At 38.2% G+C, this 21,758-nt stretch overlaps 1 protein-coding gene across 1 annotated transcript in view; it reads right to left on the reverse strand.

Annotated features, from left to right (window-relative positions):
• Positions 1 to 979: 979 nt before the first annotated feature.
• LOC127643064 (calcium-binding protein 7-like) overlaps positions 980 to 21,758 on the reverse strand; it is a 54,656-nt gene continuing 33,877 nt past the window's right edge. Inside the window, exons 2-5 of the mRNA XM_052125614.1 lie at positions 10,610 to 10,753; positions 9,929 to 10,041; positions 3,113 to 3,263; positions 980 to 1,129 (exon numbers count right to left, since the gene is read on the reverse strand). Of these exons, the coding sequence (XP_051981574.1) occupies positions 999 to 1,129; positions 3,113 to 3,263; positions 9,929 to 10,041; positions 10,610 to 10,753 (539 nt within the window). The 3' untranslated portion in view covers positions 980 to 998. The remainder of the gene's footprint in view (positions 1,130 to 3,112; positions 3,264 to 9,928; positions 10,042 to 10,609; positions 10,754 to 21,758) is intronic.

Consider the following 21,758-nt stretch of genomic DNA (forward strand, 5'->3'; position numbering starts at 1 on the left):
TATTGCATTAACTAATGTTAACATGCAACCCTATTTTAAAGTAGTACCCAGAAATATTCCTTTTATGATGTGTTTTACATAATCATTTGGTATCATTTAATGCCAGTCATGTCATTTAAATCCGAAAGCTCCTTTCAGTTACATTTGACCCAACGAACAGTGTTGATCATTCGAAAGTAAGCCTGAAAATGCATAGTACAGTATATTTCAGGTGAAAAGAAATTCAACATTATAACATCACTACCGATCCATGTAAACCCCTTAAGTTAATAGTTCACTAGTGGTAAAACATCATTTATGGGTTGTTTCACGCCCCTTTTGGCTATACAGGTAAGAACCCACAATAGTTACTCGACAACACAAGACAAACATGACATGAGCATGCCCTAAACAGCCCTTAATCTCATGCAAAGGAATCAGTAAATTGGATGTTGCATTTCAGAAATGGCCTCCTCTCCTCCTCCAATGTTTCAAATATATGAGACAGGTCTTTGTCTGCAAAATTTGTTGTGTGATCTATATATATTGTAGATTAATGGATGCACAGCTGAGCTCTACTGGTGCATCCAGACTATTGTAAATCCATGCATCATCATGCATCGAAAAGAAGAATTCTTGGCTGGAGATATCCATACAACAAAATTTGCCATACCATCCATTAGTCTGTAAAATTTTTACTAAACAAATGCTCTAATGAGTTTTGAAACTCCTTTTCTCCATTCTTATATTCTTTAGAAGTGTTTGAGGGATTTGTTTTGATTCTCTGTGGGTAGGAAGGGTCAGACATTGATACGTATGTGTGCATTACATTACAAAACAACTGTCTATGAAAAGTTTTTTCCAGAGGAAGCTGCAACTCATCTCCAAAGTATTTGAGTCATAACAATTGGAATTCATGTATAGAAAATGAACTGTTCTGCTTCTTCAGTATGTGGTCTTTGTTTTTTTGCATTTCTGTCATTGGTGTATGTTTGCTAGGCTGTGATTGGTCCACTCAGTTAATTCATGCCACTGCGAAGCACCTGATTGGCCGCAATGAGCATGACACTGATGATGAAAGCAATCGCAAAGGCGCAGATCAGACTCTTCCGTACGCAAGTTTGCTTCACCTGTTGGGTTGGACTCTCAGCTGAAAAAATGGAGAGAAACAAACAAATGAGGTGAGATAAAGTTTGGAGGGGATGAAATGGGGATGAATGGAGGATACATTTAAATTTTAGGTAACACTTTACAATATGGGTGCATTAATAAGCATTAATTCATGCTTAACTAATGCACAGATAATATTAAGTTAATATATGACTCATGATTAGCCAAGCCATTAATTAATGATTGCCACATCAGCAACTAATAAAGAGTAGGTCTGATTAATATATTAAGTCATATATGAATTGCTATTAATTAAATGTGTCATCATGGATTAATGCCCTAACAACTTATTATAAGAACTAATAGTGTTAATTAATGTGTTAATTACCACAATGAGCCAAAGCCATGTATTTGCACTTCCACCCAATACGGGTGCACTAATATGCATTAATACATGCTTAATAACTGCATTATTACTGAAATTCAATGCATTAATTACAACAATTACTTAATTATGAGTTAATATCCATGTGCCTCAACAAGTAAAGTCATAACATAATGATATATTTGCAAACCATTAGTTAATAATTCACTAAAACAAATGCTGATACAGCCAAAGTACTGCCTAAAAAGTCATGACTTGAGAACTCATTTATCATTAATGACCATCACTGGACTTTATAAAAGCTGTTTATTTAACATTGGTTTCCAAAAACATTGCCTCACTGAAGAAAATAAAAAACAGTGGGATGCAGAGATAAAAAAGAGATATACAAAATATCACATTTTACATATATGCGATATTTTGTATATCTCTTTTTTTATTATTGTAATTAACACATGAATTTGCAGTAATAATGCAGTAATTAAGCATGTATTAATGCATAATAGTGCACCCATATTGGGTGGAAGTTCAAATACATGGCTTTGGCTCATTGTGGTAATTAACACATTAATTAACACTATTAGTTCATATAATAAGTAGTTAGGAAATTAATCCATGATGACACATTTAATTAATATCAATTCATATATGACTTATTATATTAATCAGACCTACTCTTTATTAGTTGCTGATGTGGCAATCATTAATTAATGGCTTAGCTAATCATGAGTCATATATTAACTTAATATTATCTGTGCATTAGTTTAGAATGAATTAATGCTTATTAATGCACCCATATTGTAAAGTGTTACCAATTTTTTAAAGTTAATAGTATTGTAGATACTACAGGATGCACATCAAGATGCTTGGCAATGGTTGTAAGATGTTACTTAGACATTTAAGATATTAAAAAGTTCTATTCCAAAAAGTCATTTGTGCAGCTGTGTAAAATGTTAGTAATTATACTGACTTTTTGGATGCCGTGTGTTACACCAAAATTAAAGGAAACGTCTTCATCGTATAAATCTCAAAATGCATTATGCACCAACCAATATGATGAACATATTTGAGCAAAATGTTGATTATAAATGTAGGCCCACTTATTTTATTCAGAGCTGAAAAGTATAGAATAAAAACCCCATCTAATTACAAATTGACTATTTAACCCAATATTTGTGTGTGAAGTATTGAGTTGTAATATTAGCAGCATGCTAACATTCTACTATTTTAAATCAACTGTGACCGTCAGTGTCTCTTGTACATTTATAACAAGGATAAATGGCCTTTGATCGTGTTGCTTCTTATGATGATCATTTCAAACCATTCACTTAAAAGTTTCCATTTCAGTAAGGATGTTGCCTTAATAGGCAGCTGCCAAAGTAGGTAGTAAACAGCTTGGCTCACCAGGTTTGGGAGAAGTGCTCATGTCCCCTCTGCACCATAGAACTAATGTAAGAACCTGGTCCTATGTATTTTCGACAGTTTAAGTTACTTTTAAAAGATAATATAATGCTCGCAATTCTTAACATAAGTGATCATGATAATGGTATTTAATGATTATGACAAGGGAACATTAACTTAAGTTTAACTTGCATTTCAGTCAGAGCTGTGTATAAAAAGATGTGAAAATATTCTTACTGTCAATGTCAACCTGGCAGTCCTCAGGATTTTCAATGTGATTCTCCTCTGTCATGATGATATTCTCAATGTCCTTCATAGACAGATGGTCACAGAATGTGTCGTACAACAGTCTCTTCAGCTCTTCCACAGTCAGTTTCTGCATATCACACTAAAACAGAGAGACATAGCTGTACCGATAAGACCAAAAGTGCACAAATTGGCCACTAATTTCACATTTTAAGCCTACTTTGTGGCCACAACTTGGACAAACTCCCTTTAAATCATTTAAGTCAACACAAAATTGCATTTGCATCCCATTTAACTTCCACGATGTGATGTATTTCCAAGTAAAGCAGGGTCTTTAATGGGAAAACATGTATAGTGTGTCTTCATTTTATCCATCACTAATTGATTGAATTGTGTACACAAAATAAATAAATAGTAGTAATACTAGACTCAACAACCATAAAGCCTGAAAATAAATAGCTTATACTCAGAAACGTAGAACATTTTTAAGCTTTACTTAATTTGCATTAATGTGTGCACACAAAATATTACAATTAATTTTATTAATTATAAAGTGAAGTTAGAGTTATACATAAAGTAAAAGAGTAATCCAAAGATTTCCTTGAACTTCTTTTGCTTAAAAAATCATAAAATGAAGATGTTTAAATGCTACCAACTTCAAGCAATCAAGTACATTACTGAGGTTATGGGGAATCCCCACAAACGTTTTTTTATTTATTTATTTTTTTTTAAAGAAAGTTGCTTCAGGAGCAGAACAAGTTATTACATTTCAATTCAAGATTACAAAGACAAACATTTTGTTTCTTTGGAATAACATGCATTGATAAATTTCACACAGTAAGACCAGGAACATAGGGTCAATTTTGATTTCATCTTGACTTTACACATAGACACCAATGCATAAACATTAACGTCTCTGAACTCTTATTTGCAAAGTGGAATGTTTAAGACGGAGGTCCCTGTAATTATTTAAGGTCAAGAGCACAGCTCAAAACTGCACCAGCAGCAAGATGTGATTACAAGCTCAAAACCTTTGGGAGAATCACCATATCGTTCTTACAAATTATATTCAGCTCTACTCACTCAAAGACAAGCAGGGAAAGAGTATGTCATGAAATTATTAATGGCTGTTGCTTAAAGTTATTATCTGGAATTGCAACAAATCTATATTGAAAGGTATGTAGATGTGTAGATTTTTAGAAAAGATAAGAAGACCATTAGAGGTACTGTAAGACAAATTTAATCTGTTTTGTCTCCAAAACTCTGCCCTTCAAAAACATGTCAGCCAACCCAATGTCAGCAATCCTGAATGCTTAAAATCTGCCACTTGCAGCTGGACTTCCAACTTGGAAACAGGTGCATGATGTCACGCAACCATATTGGCATCCAGGGAGATGTATAGAGATAATGACAAACATTCACTTTTAATAAATAATATCCATCAATGAGCCAAAAATGCAACATTACAAGAAAACTGAACTTGTTTGTCAAACATTTGCAATGACAGGAGAGTAAAATATGTTACATTTGACATTATATTGATAATTGTACACCTGCAAAACAAATGCTAGCATGCAGAATTGTTTATTCATTTGGTTGGTACTGTAGGAGACATATCTGCTGACAATCGCATACCTGCTAAGTTAAAGGGAGCATTGCCATTAGTTTTTTTTTACTTGGGTGACATGTTTGATAGCAATCTGTCCTTTGAAAATTACACTGGGCACTGAAGACACAAATCTGTAAAGTTTAGAAAGTGGGATTTTCTCCCATTCATCCATTTTGTAGGTCTTTAGCTGCATAACTGTAAGGGGTCTTCGTTGCCATCTAATGCACATAATAATTCAACACACATTCTCAATTGGAGACTGGTCAGGGCTACAGGCATGCCAATCTAGCACCCACACTCTCTGCTTACACAGCCATGCACTTGTAATCTGAGCAAAATGTAGTTTGAAGTTGCAGGGACGTCCCTGAAAAATACGGTGCTGGATGGCAGTATATGTTGCTCCAAAATTTGTACTTGTCTGTCTGCATTCATGGTGTTCTCACAGATGTGCGAGTTACCCATGTCATGGGCACTGACACAGGTTATATTTCTCCATAAACTAACATCTTTCCACTGTCACGTTTAGCTTGCTCACTGGGGCAATAATTTTATGGCTTGATTTTCACTATACAAATAAAATGAGTTGAATTGATGTCATTTTTTTAGGCATCGGGCAATGCAATGCCTAATATGTCGGAGATCAGAGATTTCAAGTCAGAACATCTCACTTCCAACTTTGAATGGAATGCAGTATCTCAATAGCAAATACCCGGCTGGCCAATGACCCCTTAGAAGTATGCAAAAATTTGTAAATGGTAAAATATCTACTATAATATGATATCTGTAATTTATAGGTTGTTTACAAAAAAATAAAGTATTTCTTCTGAGTTTGTCAGAAAGAAAAAAAATGCTATTTAGAATGGATGACAATGGATAAAGATGCTTTTTGGCAGAAGAATGGTATAGTTATGGCATCTACAGTACCAGCAGGGGCTAACTGGACCATGCTAACTAGCCACACCTTGACTGCTGCCACAAAATGATGTAGGCCTATACAGAGCATTTCTGATTACATTTAGATTACATCATTTAGCAGATACTTTAATCCAAAGTGATTTACAACTAAGGAACATCTCAAGCAATTTATCATTCTAGAGCCAACAATATTTTCAGCAAAGGCGATGCTAGACCCTATTTAGGAGGGCTTCAGCCCCCCTAAATATTAATCTCAGCCTAGAGTGACCAGATGTCCCATTTTTCCCGGGACAGTCACGTATTTTCAACTTTTTCTAGCGTCCTGACTTATTCTGAAAAAATCGTGTTTTGTCCCGTATTTCCTCTCTCCCATCACCTCTGCGGCTTTCTCAGTCACATGAGTATTGTAATCAAGAGGATACGGCTTTTCAATCTCACACCATGTTATTTGACGTGCATGACTGGATTAAACTGTCCAATCACAATCCCCTATCAATAGATGTCCAGTTAGTGAACTAATTGAAGAGTCAGTTTGAAAAAGCACACAGGTGAAATTGTGGCTGGAAAAATGTCAAGGAAGCGTGAATGTACATTAATGTACAATAAAAGAGATAACATTTCTAAAAAAAAAAGGAGTCACAGACAGAGCCTAGTAAAGTGAGGTGAGAGATTTGTGGAGCTCGCTTTTCCATTGCCCACGGAGGCTGCACTGACATCACGCAGCATGTTCATACAAAAAAGCATGTGGATGCTGCTAAAAGTAAGTGTGACACACCAAGTGTTAGTTTTTTGTGAAGCAAAGTTAGGAATCTGACAAGGTTCATGCAAGTGAAGGACTTTTTGCTTATCATTCTGTTGTGCATAGTTTTCGGTCAGCTGACTGCACTGTGAAATTGATCAAGATATTGTATGATCCAAAATTTTCTTCTGCCCGCACCAAATCTGAAGCTATCATATGCAACGTACTCGCTTTTGTGCAGCTGGACTCTCAGAAATGACTGCAGCATGGCAAAACACGTTTCCTCTCTCTTGGTCCAGCTCTTGAAAGAACACTACACATTTTCAATGGTCTACATCAGGGGTGTCCACACTCTTTTGCGTGATGATCTACTTTTAAATTACCAACTCAATAAGATCTACCAACTAAAAAAAACACAGTTTTGTTTAAAAAAAATGCTTGTTGGGACTACTGCATTTATGCCTACATGGAATTCATCTTCTAATTAATTAAAAAAATATATAATAATGTTCAATGTTGATATAATTCAGTGTTAACACTAAACCCAAAACACCTACAGCACAACATAAACAATAGCCAGAATTGAATCAGAAAGTTTTGTATAATCCGGGCATTAGCTGCTGGTAGCTAGCCTCAAAAACTGCTTGCTTCGCAATTTCGCGCCGTTTAAAGAAGCCCTTGGAAGGCGCGAACCTAGTTGTCATGGCAACTGAATAAACAAAAATCTCACCTGGTCAAAATGTACTCGTCAAGTGCAAGTCAGACAGAAACAAAAATATGGAAAAACATGATATTTATTTGTATTAAAATTTAACGAAATACATTTACATTTTGTGCGATCTACCAGCATTGTCTTTGCGATCGACTGGTAGATCGCGATCGACGTATTGGGCACCCCTGGTCTACATGCATACTTTCTTTCTCAATAAAATATGCCCAAAGTTTCTGGGAGACATTTTCAGGGATCCTTGCACTAAACTATGGATTGGCTTTGCAGTCAAGCAAACAGCACATTCATGACCTTAGAAAAGTATTGTAGGCCAGGCTGGAGGAATCATTCATACCCTCTGACATTAAAAAGCAGTTGGATGCCCTGGTTGAAGCTGGTGACATGCGAGCGGATGATTTATTTTGTGCAGTGAGGATCTTTTATTCAGCATTGGTGGATTACCTCCTAAATTGGATCCACTCATTAGAGAACACAGAAAAACTTGAGTTGGCTCTACTGAGAGACATCCCAGAGTGGAAAGACATTCAGAGCAGCCTTGAACACTTCTACTCCAGAATCCCCGCTCTCAGTTTGATTGACGAAACCACGCTCTTTGATAAGTGGGCTTGTATGAAAAACATTGCCACTCATCACATCACTGAGTGAACATGAACAAGACGGCTGTGTCTGAGAGATAGACAGATGTTTTTCATGAGCTGGAGAGCAATACAATCACTTTCGGAGTCTTAGCCAAGGTCGTGAAGTTTGATTTATGCCTGCCTGGTACATCTGCATCTGTGGAGTGTGTGTTCTCATTAATGAACGCAGCATGGACACCGGATAAATCTTGACTCAGTGTAACAGTCATGAAGGCAATGCTTTTCGTACGTCTTAATTTTGGACTGGACTGCTCTGCATTTTATGATAAGCTCTTGAAAGACAAGCGCACACTGAGAAAAACTGCACCCTATAATTTGCATTGATCTTCGCCTAGGTTAGGATAGGTCAATTAGATTTTTGCTGGGAGTGGGCTGTATCGTTTTCCACAAGCAGGAGTCTGGTCACACTATCTCAGCCCCCCTTAAAAATCTGTGAGGTTCAACACGCAAGGGTTTTAAACAATGGCAGCCACAATGCTGCACTTGCTTTTCCCACCAGTAAAGACTGACTAAAGTACACACCAATAGCATTAGAGTGCGGGCTGTGAAGGAGGATATAATTGGTTTGACTCACTGAACGAATACACCACATTTCCTCATTCGATTCATGAATGAGCGAGGACCAGCGTGTTTTAACTGATTGAAGGAGAAGAGGGATGTTGTTCGTTTAGTTCGGTCAGCTCTTTTAACAAAGAGGGAAATGTGCTGGATAAATTAAGAGTAAAACAAGTGACTCATTTCATCTAAAAATCATGGGGACAGTGGTGGCTCAGTGGTTGAGGCTCAGTGGTTGAGGCTCAGGTTAATGACCAGAAGGTCAGGGGTTCAAGACCCAGCACCACCAAGATGCCACTGTTGGGCCCTTGAGCAAGGCACTTAACTCCAGGTTGCTCCGGGGGGATTGTCCCTGTAATAAGTGCACTGTAAGTCGCTTTGGATAAAAGCGTCTGCCAAATGCATAAACGTAAAAATGACAATGTGTAATCAATGCGCTATGAATAACTGAATTATAATTGTTATTCAATATGTTAGATATTTAATCATTAATTTATTGGTTTAATTATAATTTACTCAGTTTGATAATCAAAGTGCAAATCAATGGAAAAATGCAGCTGGTCTTCACTAGGGAAACTTACAGCCTCTTTCTGTTAAACTCTGAATGACTCTAAAGGAGATGTGTGTGAGGATACTAAAAGGATGATTTAATGTAAGAGACAGAAACTGCCTGGTGTCCAAAAAAGGCAGATGATATATGTGCGTTAATCAGTGCTAGAAATGAGATGGAATTTGTATGTGGGTGGACATACAACTCTCCATTTTATAAGAATGTGTGTAACCAATGACTGTAATAAGGTTTAATCTAATTTAATATATTAATCAAATGAATGTAGAAAGGAATGATAGTTAGTCAATATAAAATATGTAACCATATGAAGTGATAGTGTGTTTAATACATATAAAAGGAAATAGTAATGCTTTTGCCATCATTGAAGCAAGTTGGGGTCAAGGGTGACCAGCTAGAAGGGAGACGGGGAAGATGAAACTAGGGAGGCATAAGATGATTTCATTAGATAAAGAGGCCATCACTCAAAGTGATAAGAAGAACAGAAACTGCATAAAAAAATGCATGATTCTGAAGTGTAATTTTAGATGCTCCATGGAATACCTCTGCTTTTTTACTCTGTAATGAAAGTCTATTTTTGGAATCACACTATACATACATACAGTATATATAGTATAAGGCTTTTTTAAATGGTTTCAGTAATTTTTTATAACTTTGTGTGTATTTAATAGAAAATTACAATATTCTGAATGAATATTAGCTGGCTATCTTGAATAATGTAAAAACACTTATCTAATCTCTATCTAATGGTGTCATTGGGGGCTGAGCCCTGCTTAGATTGAAATCCTAGTATCGCCCCTGATTTGCAGTATCACAACACAAAGTTTTAGGAGTAAGCTAGAGTAGTGAATTAGAAGTGAAAAAGTAGAGAAAGAGATCAATTAATTTGTTATTGTTTTTACATGTTTAAAGACAGCAATCAACAGCAATTGGCTAAAACAGCAATCATATATCAGAATATATACCAGATTGAATCTCTGTGTAGCACAGACAGAGTCAGCAGACTTTGTGCCTCTTGTCACTTGAAATAACAGGGAAGTGGCTAATAATCACCTTCCAGAACACAGAGTCAAAATCGGTTCCGTTGAACTTGTCGGGCATTCCGGCAGCTGTGAGTTTGGGCCCCAGAAGGGTAACAAATTCCTCGAAATCCACCTGGCCATCTCCTGCAAGTATAAGCACAATATGAAGATCCTATTGTTGTAATTTGCTCTGGAATATAAAATAAGTCTCCATGCATGTCTAGACCAGGCTGGACTGGGAAGAGAAATCGGCACAGGATTTTACATGGCAACTGGCCAAAAGGTTCGTTGTCCTTTTCTGCATATCGCGGCTGTGTGGATTTTTGCTTATTGCGGCCCATTCTGCACGTTTCACGGCCGACCCACCAGCCTGCTCGGTTCTCCCGCTGGCCAGTCCGCCCCATATCGGCCCTAAAGTGCATCGGCCCACCGGGAAAATGCCTGGTGTGCCAGATTGCCAGTCCAGCCCAGGTCTAGACTAATCAGTTGAATTCTAAAGTGCCATTTAGAGAAAACGTGTTATTGCATTTAAAAAAAAAAAGCTAGATGCAGTTCAATGATTGGACATTTTTTTTTAAAGTTACAGTTCTTTAACTGACATGGCATCTTAAAATGTGTGAGGTGCTAAAAAACAGTGAGGGACAAACAAGAAAGTAGTCGGAATGGAACAGGCTCTAAGCCAAATTCAAGTCAAGTATGTGCCTCTCCTCACCATCCATGTCGAGTCTTTGAATGATGACCTCTAGCTCGACCTCATTGGGCATGTACCCTAAAGAGCGCATGGCCATGCCAAGTTCCTGCTTTGAGATGAATCCATTCCCATCTCTATCAAACACCTTGAATGCCTCCCGGATTTCTGAGGAAGAGCATCACACATAGCATCAACCACACACTCTCATAAATCCGTAAGTTTTATACTCCAAATATTGAAAACAGAGTAAGAAATAATTACTCTTCAACACTGTTAAAAGAGACAGATATTAAAATCATTACACCAAAGTGACACTGAAAGAAAAGAGATGAATATTGGTTTTCCCAACAATAACTCACTTCCTGCTCCTTAAATACTCTCAGCATAGAGCTGCTCCTTTGCATCTGTAGATTGCTGCAATGCATATGGTTGGTTGAGCCATATCGTTTAGCCATATATGCACTATACATCATCATTAAGTCATTTGCAATTTTCCACTTGTCATGCTATAATGTAATATTCCTAATTATGAAATATGAGCCACTCTGTCAGCTAGATATTACTATGAATCCAAATAATGTATTCAATACGGAGCGTGGATACGAGTATCCGTTACTGTGCCTCGCTAACTTCGCTCTAGGTTTGATAAATGGTTAATTGGCACAGAGTCCAAACAAAAACAGCACATTAAATCTATTGCTCCTCTGAGTAAAGGAAATTATACAGAAAATATGAGCAAAATACAACAAATGACATTACTGCTGTCCAAATAAGACTACTGCAACAGATTCCGAAAGCAACTTTATTCTCTAAATAATGAAGGAAGAAGATTTTGAATGGAAATATACAAATGCTCATTGTTAGTTCGTGTTACTTCATGTGCATTAATACAACATTTGATATGAAAAATCCTGCTTTGATTGACAATGTAGTAATTATTAAGCAAAGGTGATTATTTAAGAGTTTTAAATGGATGCCCATCATACAGAGACTAAACCCACATGTAAATGGAAGGTTTAATGCTTATCAACATGTGTTTGCAAATATGTAGCCTACCAAACCCTTGTATAGTGTTTAAATAACAAAATTAGAATTGAGTCAATTTTGAAGACTGAGATTTAAAGCCGAGTAATTTTTTAAATGATAAAATATTTCTCCTTTCTCAGCTTAATATGCAAAAGCTGTGATGTTAGAACACTGCGCTGTTTGTTTGAAGATTCCAATTTGTAGTGGTATTATAATACACTACAAAAGGGGGAAAGCTCTGGAAAGCTGTTTAAAAACAATATTTATATTTGTAATTCCATTTGGTGATGCTAGTGGCACAGATATAGCACACCAGCTTTAAGGACAATGCAGGAAATACCATAGTGTTATTATGTAATAAATACACAATACAGTACAGTGGGGATTTCTTTAAGACTGCAAAGGAAGCTCAGCTTCCCCTATAATGTCAAAAAAATAATGGTCAAATATGTACTATTGTGTAAACAATTTATTGACTAAAAATGCGTTAGAATACGTTCATCTCGAAGACGAGTTCGTTCAGAATCAGCTACATTACATATAGCAGGTCGGCTGACTCTATTTACTTCTCATACATTCCCGTAAGCGTCAGTGCATTTCCCTGTTGAAGCCGAGCGTCCATTGACTTCAATGGGGCTGCTCTGAACAGTTTTTTCAGTGCTCGAAAATAGACGGTCATTGGATAAATGCTGCGATTATGTCCCGCCCACGGACGCTCAGCGTCTCTGGGGGTGAATGAGGAGTGGGCTTCCGCATGATGATTGGAGGATCTGTCGAAAGACTGCATCTCCTTTTGATTGACAGCGAATCTGTACTATAAGAAGTCACTGAAGCTATTTCGCGCTCAGTCCCATCGCGGATTTCTCAAGTGTAGTCGAAAGACAAACTGCTGCAACCTATTTCTTTATATTTGTTTGGCGAAATTGCTAGTCAATTTGCATAATACATTTCACACAATTATACACCACATTCCTTGTTTCAGTTTTACCAAGTTTAATATATTTTGTTTTAGAGCGTTCGTTCGTTCGTTCGTTCATTCATTCATTCATACAGTAGGTTTAGGCTAGCGTCGTACGGGTGAAACTGCGCACGATGGCAGACGGTGCTAATATTGTCGACCTGATTTTGGCGAAGCCATTTGAAAGTCTTCCTTACGAGGAAAAAATTAGAATTAAACAGCAGGGCAGATCAACACCTAAGATTGATTTAGTGCAAAAAATAGGGTAAATAAGTTTGTAATGTAGGCCGAAAATGAGCTTCCGCTCTTTGAAAGACCAGCAGCCACCACTGATACAGTAGTACTTCTTTGGAAAAAAGAACAATGAACTCTGCACGAATAAGTAATTTTATGGCATTTCTGTCAAGTTTGAGCCAGTTGTTTTGACGATAAACATAGAAACACTTCTCAGCAGAGTTGAAAAGAATTTATAAGAAAATTGGATCTAAAGAACATGAAAGGTGGGGGAAATTGTGGAACACTCTAAACTACAGTTTAAACTAGCAGAGCTCTATACAGTGGACTCAATGTTCAATGTGCAGCATAGCTTTTGGGAAACCCACCTCTGCTTGTTGCTAGGCAACCGCACAACAGTATATAAAAAAGTTGTACCTGTTCCTAAAAGTAGCAATTTCTGAAAAAATAATGACCTTTTTGAAAGTCAAAAGTACCAGCTGCTATCATGCATTCCCTATTTGAAACACCTTTGATCTTTGAGAAAAGGCCAATGGAAATTGGCGAGTGGAATTTTCATGCCACTCCCCCAGACAGACGGGAATAAAAGGAGTTGGCTCGCAACAACTCATTCAGATTCTTTCTTTGGAGACAAGCGGTTAATTCGCAGAGAGATAAATTTGCCACTGCCTGTCCTGTCGCCACACGTCTTCATGAAAGTTGTGTAGGTAGCTCTTGCCCCATTAAGGGAAGTGGGCATTCGCATCCGCAACTACCTCGATGACTGGATGATTCTAGCTCAATCTCGAGATTTGATGTGTGCGCACAGGGATCTAGTGCTTCAGCACCTCAGCCGGTTGGGGCATCAGGTCAATTGAGAAAAGAGCAAGCTCTCCCCTGTTCAGAGCATCTCTTTTCTCGGGATGGAGTCGACTCAGTCTCTATAATAGCGTGCCTCACGAGCGAGTGCATGTGGATTAACAAACTGAAACAGTTTCAGAGGCTCCTGGCACATATGACGTCCTCGGCAGCGGCCGCATCACTTGGGTTGATGCATATGAGACTGCTCCAGCACCAGCTTCAGACTCAAGTCACGAGATGAGCATAGCACCGTGGCACACATCGCGTGGCCATCATGCCAATCTGCCGCCACTACTTCAGCCCTTGGACAGACCTTTCATTTTTATGGGCAGGGGTTCCCTTACAGCAAGTGTCCAGGCACGTCGTGGTTATGACAGAAGCCTCCAAGCAAGGCTGGGAGCCGTGTGCAATGGGCACGCAGCCGCTGGCTCCTGGACAGGACCGCAACTGTGTTGGCATATCAACTGCCTCATGTTGTTAGCGGTACTGCTTGCCCTGCGGAGGCTTTTGCCATTGATCCAAGGCACAGACCCGTTGGCAAACATCTGACCCCGGGGGCTGCGCAAATGTGCGTTCCCCCCAGTGAGACAGCATGCACAGACTTTGTGCAAGGTCAGGGAGGACGAGGAACAGGCCCACTCAGACTTGGTTCTCGGATCTCACGCTCCTCGCCACAGCCCTTTCCTTGCAAGTTACCCTGAGACAGGGCTTCCTCTCTCAGGGACGGGGCACCATTTGGCACCCGTGCCCAGACATCTGGAATCTCCATGTCTGGCCCCAGGACGGGACACGGAAGATCTAGGTGGCCTGCCACCAGTGGTGGTAGACACTGTCACTCAGGCCAGGTCTCCCTCTACAAGGCAGCCATATGCCTTGAAGTTGCATTTGTTCCCAAGTTGGTGTTGGTGTTCAGGCAGGATTTGGTCTCCGCAGTGTCTTTTCCTCCTGAAATAATAAAAGCATAAACGCGCATAAAAAGCATTAAAAGGCCCCAGCCGAAAATTGAAATGCTGCGATAGAAAACATTGGGAGAAAATGCCGGATCTGGTGTGGCCTGCTCCGATACTAGATATGTCTCCCCCACCCAGGAATGTGGGAAATTATACAAAGTTTTTTGGAGTGTTGGGGGTGGCTACTTGCAGGCCGAGTGCACCTGTTATTGCTCCTGCATCGGCAGTTCACATAACACAGTTCAGCTAGTTGTGGTGTTTTGTATAGGGAACCCTAGTGTCACTACATCGACACAACGTTGAGTGAGTGACAGATCGGAAACGTCTTGGTTACTGTCGGAACCTCCATTCCCTGATGGAGGTAATGAGACGTTGTGTCCCTCTTGCCACAACACTGTACTACCCACTGAAATGTCCGGTACCCTGTCTCGGCTCCTCAGCACAATACCTGAATGTGTGGTTGCGAGTCAGCTCCTTTTATACCCGTATGTCCGGGGGAGTGGCATGCAAATTTCACTCACCAATTCCCATTGGCCTTTTCTCAAAGATCAGAGGTGTTTGGGGCTCCCAAGAGCGACCCCTAGTGTCACTACATAGACACAACATCTTGTTCTCTCCATCAGGGAATGGAGGTTATGACAGTAACCAAGACGTTAATATAAAATGATCCACTTTATAATACATTTACAGAAGTGTGGCTTCCAAAATATTGCTTTTCATAATATCTGTATGTATTTAACAAGTGATTCTGTTTTCAAATTACTAGATTTTAAAATATTCATCATTCAACTCTGCCAACAAGGTAATTCCAAGCAGCTGATATTTTATTTAACATTTTGTTCAAATCAACCAAGAACCAACCTGCCTTAAACTACACCTGCTGTATAATTTACATATTTATAACTTTCAGCCCACTGCTCATGAAATGTTCATAAAAATAAAATTATACTTTCTTTTGTCTTTTAAATGACATGGAAGAGATTTTCTGTAGACAACTTTTTTCTTTTAATCTTATAAATTTTTCATAGTTTTGTAAAAATAATTGAGTTCAAGTTGAGCTTGGCTCAACAATTTTTTTTTTTTTACATATCTTGCCAGGAACAGATCTGATTAAAGAATTGCCACAGGTTTTCATTGAGTGACATTGAGATTTAGTGACATATGTTGTTTAAGAGAAGTCTATGCCAAAGCAAGATGCTTTTCCAGGCTGCTGGCGATGTTGAGATTCATTATAAACCATTTTATTTAATCTGCATTTATTTTTAAATGCATTCTTTTAGTGGAATCCTGGAGGTGAACATTTTAATTTCTTTATTTCCTGATCTCATTATTGTTTGTAATTCATACGTAGCATTTACATGTACATGTTTGTCTGAAACATAATATCTGGATTAAAGTATATTGCCAATGGAAACATCTGAAACTTGCCTGTTTTTTATATGTACAGTATCTCACAAAATGAGTACACACATCACATTTTTGTAAATATTTGATTATATCTTTTCTTGTGACAACACTGAAGAAATGACACTTTGCTGCAATGTAAAGTAGTGAGTGTACAGATTGCATAACAGTGTAAATTTGCTGTCCCCTCAAAATAACTCAACATCGCTGGCAACAAAAGTGAGTACACCCCTTAATGAAAATGTCCAAATTGGGCCCAAAGTGTCAATATTTTGTGTGGCCACCATTATTTTCCAGCACTTCTTTAACCCTCTTGGGCATGGAGTTCACCAGAGCTTCACAGGTTGCCACTGGAGTCCTCTTCCACTCCTCCATGACGACATCACGGAGCTGGTGGATGTTGGAGACCTTGTGCTACTCCACCTTCCATTTGAGGATGCCCCACAGATGCTCAATAGGGTTTAGGTCTGGAGACATGCTTGGCCAGTCCATCACCTTCACCCTCAGCTTCTTTAGCAAGACAGTGGTCATCTTGGAGGTGTGTTTGGGGTTGTTATCATGCTGGAATACTGCCCTGTGGCCCAATCTCCGAAGGGAGGGGATCATGCTCCACTTCAGTATGTCACAGTACATGTTGGCATTCATGGTTCCCTCACTACTTTACTACTTTTGTGTTGTGTTGTATAAATCTGTTGTTTATTGTAAATTGGTATATGTCTCGTCACTGTCATGACTGCTATGCTGCTCGGAACTCCACACAAGACTTTCACCTACTGTTGCACTTGTGTATATGGTCATGTGACAATAAAAGTGATTTGATTTGTTTTCAACTGTAGCTCCCCAGTGCCGGCAGCACTCATGCAGCCCCAGACCATGACACTCCCACCACCATGCTTGACTGTAGGCAAGACACACTTGTCTTTGTACTCCTCACCTGGTTTCTGCCACACATGCTTGACACCATCTGAACCAAATAAGTTTATCTCGGTCTCATCAGACCACAGGACATGGTTCCAGTCATCCATGTCCTTAGTCTGCTTGTCTTCAGCAAACTCTTTGCTGGCTTTCTTGTGCATCATAATTAGAAGAGGCTTCCTTCTGGGACGACAGCCATGCAGACCAATTTGATGCAGTGTGCGGTGTATGGTCTGAGCACTGACAGGCTGACCCCTCCACCCCTTCAACCTCTGCAGCAATGCTGGCAGCACTCACACATCTATTTCCCAAAGACAACCTTTGGATATGACGCTGAGCGCGTGCACTCAACTTCTTTGGTCGACCATGGCGAGGCCTGTTCTGAGTGGAACCTGTCCTGTTAAACCGCTGTATGGTCTTGGCCACCGTGCTGCAGGTCAGGGTCTTGGCAATCTTCTTATAGCCTAGGCCATCTTTATGTAGAGCAACAATTCTTTTTTCAGATCCTCAGAGAGTTCTTTGCCATGAGGTGCCATGTTGAACTTCCAGTGTTCAGTATGAGGGAGTGTGAGAGTGATGACACCAAATATAACACACCTGCTCCCCATTCACACCTGAGACCTTGTAACATTTACAATTAAGCATTTGGCAGACACTTTTATCCAAAGCAACTTACAGAGCCCTTATTACAGGGACAATCCCCCCGGAGCAACCTGGAGTTAAGTGCCTTGCTCAAGGACACAATGGTGGTGGCTGTGGGGATCGAACCAGTGACCTTCTAATTAGCAACATTAACGATTCACATTAAACCGGGGAGGGAAAATTGGGCTCATTGGGCCCAATTTGTACATTTTCACTTAGGGGTGTACTCACTTTTGTTGCCAGCGGTTTAGACATGAATGGCTGTGTGTTGAGTTATTTTTAGGGGACAGCAAATTTACACTGTTATACAAGCTGTACACTCACTATTTTACATTGTAGCAAAGTGTCATTTCTTCAGTGTTGTCACATGAAAATACAGTATATAATCAAATATTTACAAAAATGTGAAGTGTGTACTCACTTTTGTGAGATACTGTACATATACTGTACATACTGTAAATACAACAATATAAAAAAAAATTAACAGGCAGATAAATGTACAGTGACAATTATTTTAGTAACAAAATGCTACTGTTTAGATATGTATGAGCCTCTAATCCCACTCCAAACCCTGAACATAACCCTAACCATTACTTTATTATATAAAAAATGCAGATAAATGTAATCACAATTATTTATTGGGGGGAACAAAATAGCAAAAAACTGTACAATGACAACATGCTTCATTCAAAGTCCTCTTTAAGCTGCAGCATATTAAGAAAACTCCTTTTTTGTCACATCAATGTATAATTTTTAGTAAATAAATGTAATGGCATTGAACATTTAATTAATCTAATTGATTATATATGCAATCAATTCATCCAGTTAATTCCATTAATTCAAAATAAGGATTCATAAACATTTGTATGTCTCTAAAGGTGTTTATACGTAAAATTATACTTACTCTTTAGATGCTGTCAATAAGTTAATACTGTACATTTCATTGTCTATGCAAACTCAAACAGAGTGATAAGAGCCCCAACGTGAATTTGCACATTATACTGCTTATTACAGAGCTACTTACCAAATAATAAATATATGGACATGAAATATTGATTTGAGTTGAAAGTATTTTATTTTGTGAGAAGAAAGTGACCACAGGGTGACCAGACACATGAAACTAGCATAGCTACTGTATGTAGGAAATCAGTTACCTTGGACAACAAACAATTATACAGTTTAGCAGTCACTAAAAATAAATATTTGACAACACAATATCATGACTGACAATCAGAATAATTTACTCCAGAGAGCTGTGTAATAAGCATACTTAGCATATATTTCTATATTGTTGCTTTTTTTTACGTTTTCTCCGTTAGGGATTCTTTTTTCCCTTTATATTTTATCTCAAACAACACAAATTTATCAAGGACATCAAGGGACCTCCAAAAAAGGATTCCCTAGCTCTATATGGAAATTGTCAGTCCTTTGATGTTGTTTGCTTGCGAATTTGTGCTCTGACTTTATGGTAAAATATTAAATAAATAAAGTAGGCAATGTTTCCCTGAAGTTATAGTCAAAGCACTTTTTTTCTTTTTTCTTTTTGCTGATAGGAACAGATGGGTATTTCTTAGTCATTGACAAATAATAGGAAAGATAAGTTAAAAAGTTCTTCAAAGAGAGCTAGCTAATTAATCGTTTTCCAGTATTAACTGTCTCTTTGTGAGCTCCATATAGAGAGATTAAACTAACATGGTCATGACAGCCAGTATAAAACAGTGCTCTAAGAGAAATAGATAACACATCCATACTTTTTCTGTCCTACAGTGAGATAACGGATGAATCACATTAAAACTTCCTCTCACATGGCATTTATATCTGATGACCATATGCTCAGTGATTTGCCAAAGCATTATTACATAAGACACTTTCCATTGTAATTACAGTGTTTAATTTTGGAGCTTAATTTTAAAGAGCATATGTTTTTTAATAATACATCTGCAGTGATATACATTATACTTACAGTTATTTATTTTTATTTTTTTATATATATATAAATGGATTTACCATTTACACAGTTTCGCTCCAAAATTATTTAGCGTAATACAAAGGTACACTCAAAAAAAAATTATCATCCCATGTCCAAACACTTAGGATTAACCCTTTCTTCCGTGAAATACAAAATGAGACATTTTCAACACATGGGAGGTCGATATGTTGTTTTTGAGAGTTCTGGTACCCTAGGATCAGCCACAATATGCTTACTGACTGACAAGCAGCATCTCCTATAAGACTTTGCATCAGCTCCAGTGTGTTTACATTCCCCTATTTTGTGACCACAAGCTCTTTGCATCATCAGTGTGGGAGACCCGGGTTCGGATACCGAATTGAAACCACGAAGTAATCGCCTTTGCATAATCAATGAGGAGCGCAATTCGGAGGATGCATTTTTCCCTCTAACATTAAATTTTTGCTCCACTGATGGTTAGGTTTAGTGTACAGTTTATAAAGCATGCCTTCCTCTACACTGTATTACTGACCATGTTTACATGCACTTAAGAAAACTGTTTATTCCAGGGTTTTTGTAGAAAGCAACATTCTGAAACGTCACGTAAACAACAACGCTGTTTCGTTTACGCCACTTATTAAGAGTAAGTAATTCAACACACCTGGTTTCACCAACAGAATGGGGTTTATGTGATCATGTAAATGTATTAGCGCCATTCTAACAAGTGTTTAAGGAGTGCGCATGTGTGTGAACACACCGGATAACAAATGTCAAAGGATGGAGCACAACAACAAGTTAACACAGTGGAAAGAATTCAAAATTTTTGAGAGTACAGTCGAAAAAGCACATACAATGCAACACTTAAACATTTATACACACCAACGTAAAACATTAACTATATCTTACGTTTGCGTTTATGTGCTCAAGCAAATCCAGTTTTATGTAAGAGGGAAACCCCACTATTGAAGCGCAATTCCGCTGCAGGTCGTGATAGAAAATGAAGGAACAACACAGTAACAACTCTGGAATATTTGAAAATAAAGCGGAGCACCAGAGAAAATGTTTGTTATTTACACAAGCGTCACAGGAAATTGTGTTGCTGTGGAGAAAGTTGCTTACAGACTGAGCTGCATGTATATGGGAGTAAAGATTATGCCGCTTAAACAGTGCATGTAAACAGGAACACCACTTTCTCGCTTTCTGGTGTTCATGGAAACGTAGTCACTGCCTGTACAGCTGAAAACAATTTGCTTCACAACTTGCTATTGTTGCCCCTCCGTACACATAACACCTGGAAAATGGAGCTCATGTACCCATATACCAAACAACACTTACCTCTTTGGCCACAAGGTGCAGTGTTTCAAATTTCAGTAAACAGAGACCAATTTTAGCTAAAGAAATGTCAACTTACTGTTTCTGATTTCAATGTGAGATCTGACTAAAATAAATTGCTCTTTAAATTGAAAGTGAATAGGGACTGGCACTGTGAAGCTCCAAAAGGTCGAAAAAAGCAACTCAAATTCAAATATTGTATAATGTATTCAAATTGGGGCATTCACATTCAGTTACATGACATGACAGATATTTGTCATCACTGATCTCAAACATAGCATAATGCATCTTAATCTCTATATTTGAAAATATGCAAACACACATTACATTTGAGAACACAATTGACAAAAGTTTTGACCTTTTTGTAGCTTAAAAACACCTGTCCCCATTTACTCTGATTGTTTATAAAAGTACAAAAGCAATGTGAACAATCTGCCTAACATCTCCATTTGTGCTCAACAACAGAAAGAAAACCATTTGGGTTTGGAACAACATAAGAGTGAGTAAATAATGACAGAATTGTAATTTTGGGGTGAACTAACCCTTCTTAAGGTGTCTGCAATTTCACACCTAAGAAATGATTTTCATACTGTACATATTGCATTACAAATCATTATAACATCACGCTATCAACATATCACATATGGCTTGAATCATATTCTACAATTCTCTTCAAATGCCCTTTGCTGTCCCTTTGTTGTTATGGGATTTTAACTGTTATTGAACCTATGTGTTTAATCCCTGTGCTCCTTTCCTTTAAAAGTCCTAAGAGCTTGAAAGGGCTTGCAGGATCTCTATCATCTGAAGGCAGGGGGGCTTCTAATACACGCTGAAGCCCTGTTTGATGTGTGAAGGTGCAGTTGCACTTCAAAACTGTAATGTGCCACACAGTTCTCATAGAGATGCTATTGAAAGAGATAG

Source organism: Xyrauchen texanus, chromosome 4 (assembly GCF_025860055.1).
Source record: "Xyrauchen texanus isolate HMW12.3.18 chromosome 4, RBS_HiC_50CHRs, whole genome shotgun sequence".
Taxonomy (NCBI): domain Eukaryota; kingdom Metazoa; phylum Chordata; class Actinopteri; order Cypriniformes; family Catostomidae; genus Xyrauchen; species Xyrauchen texanus.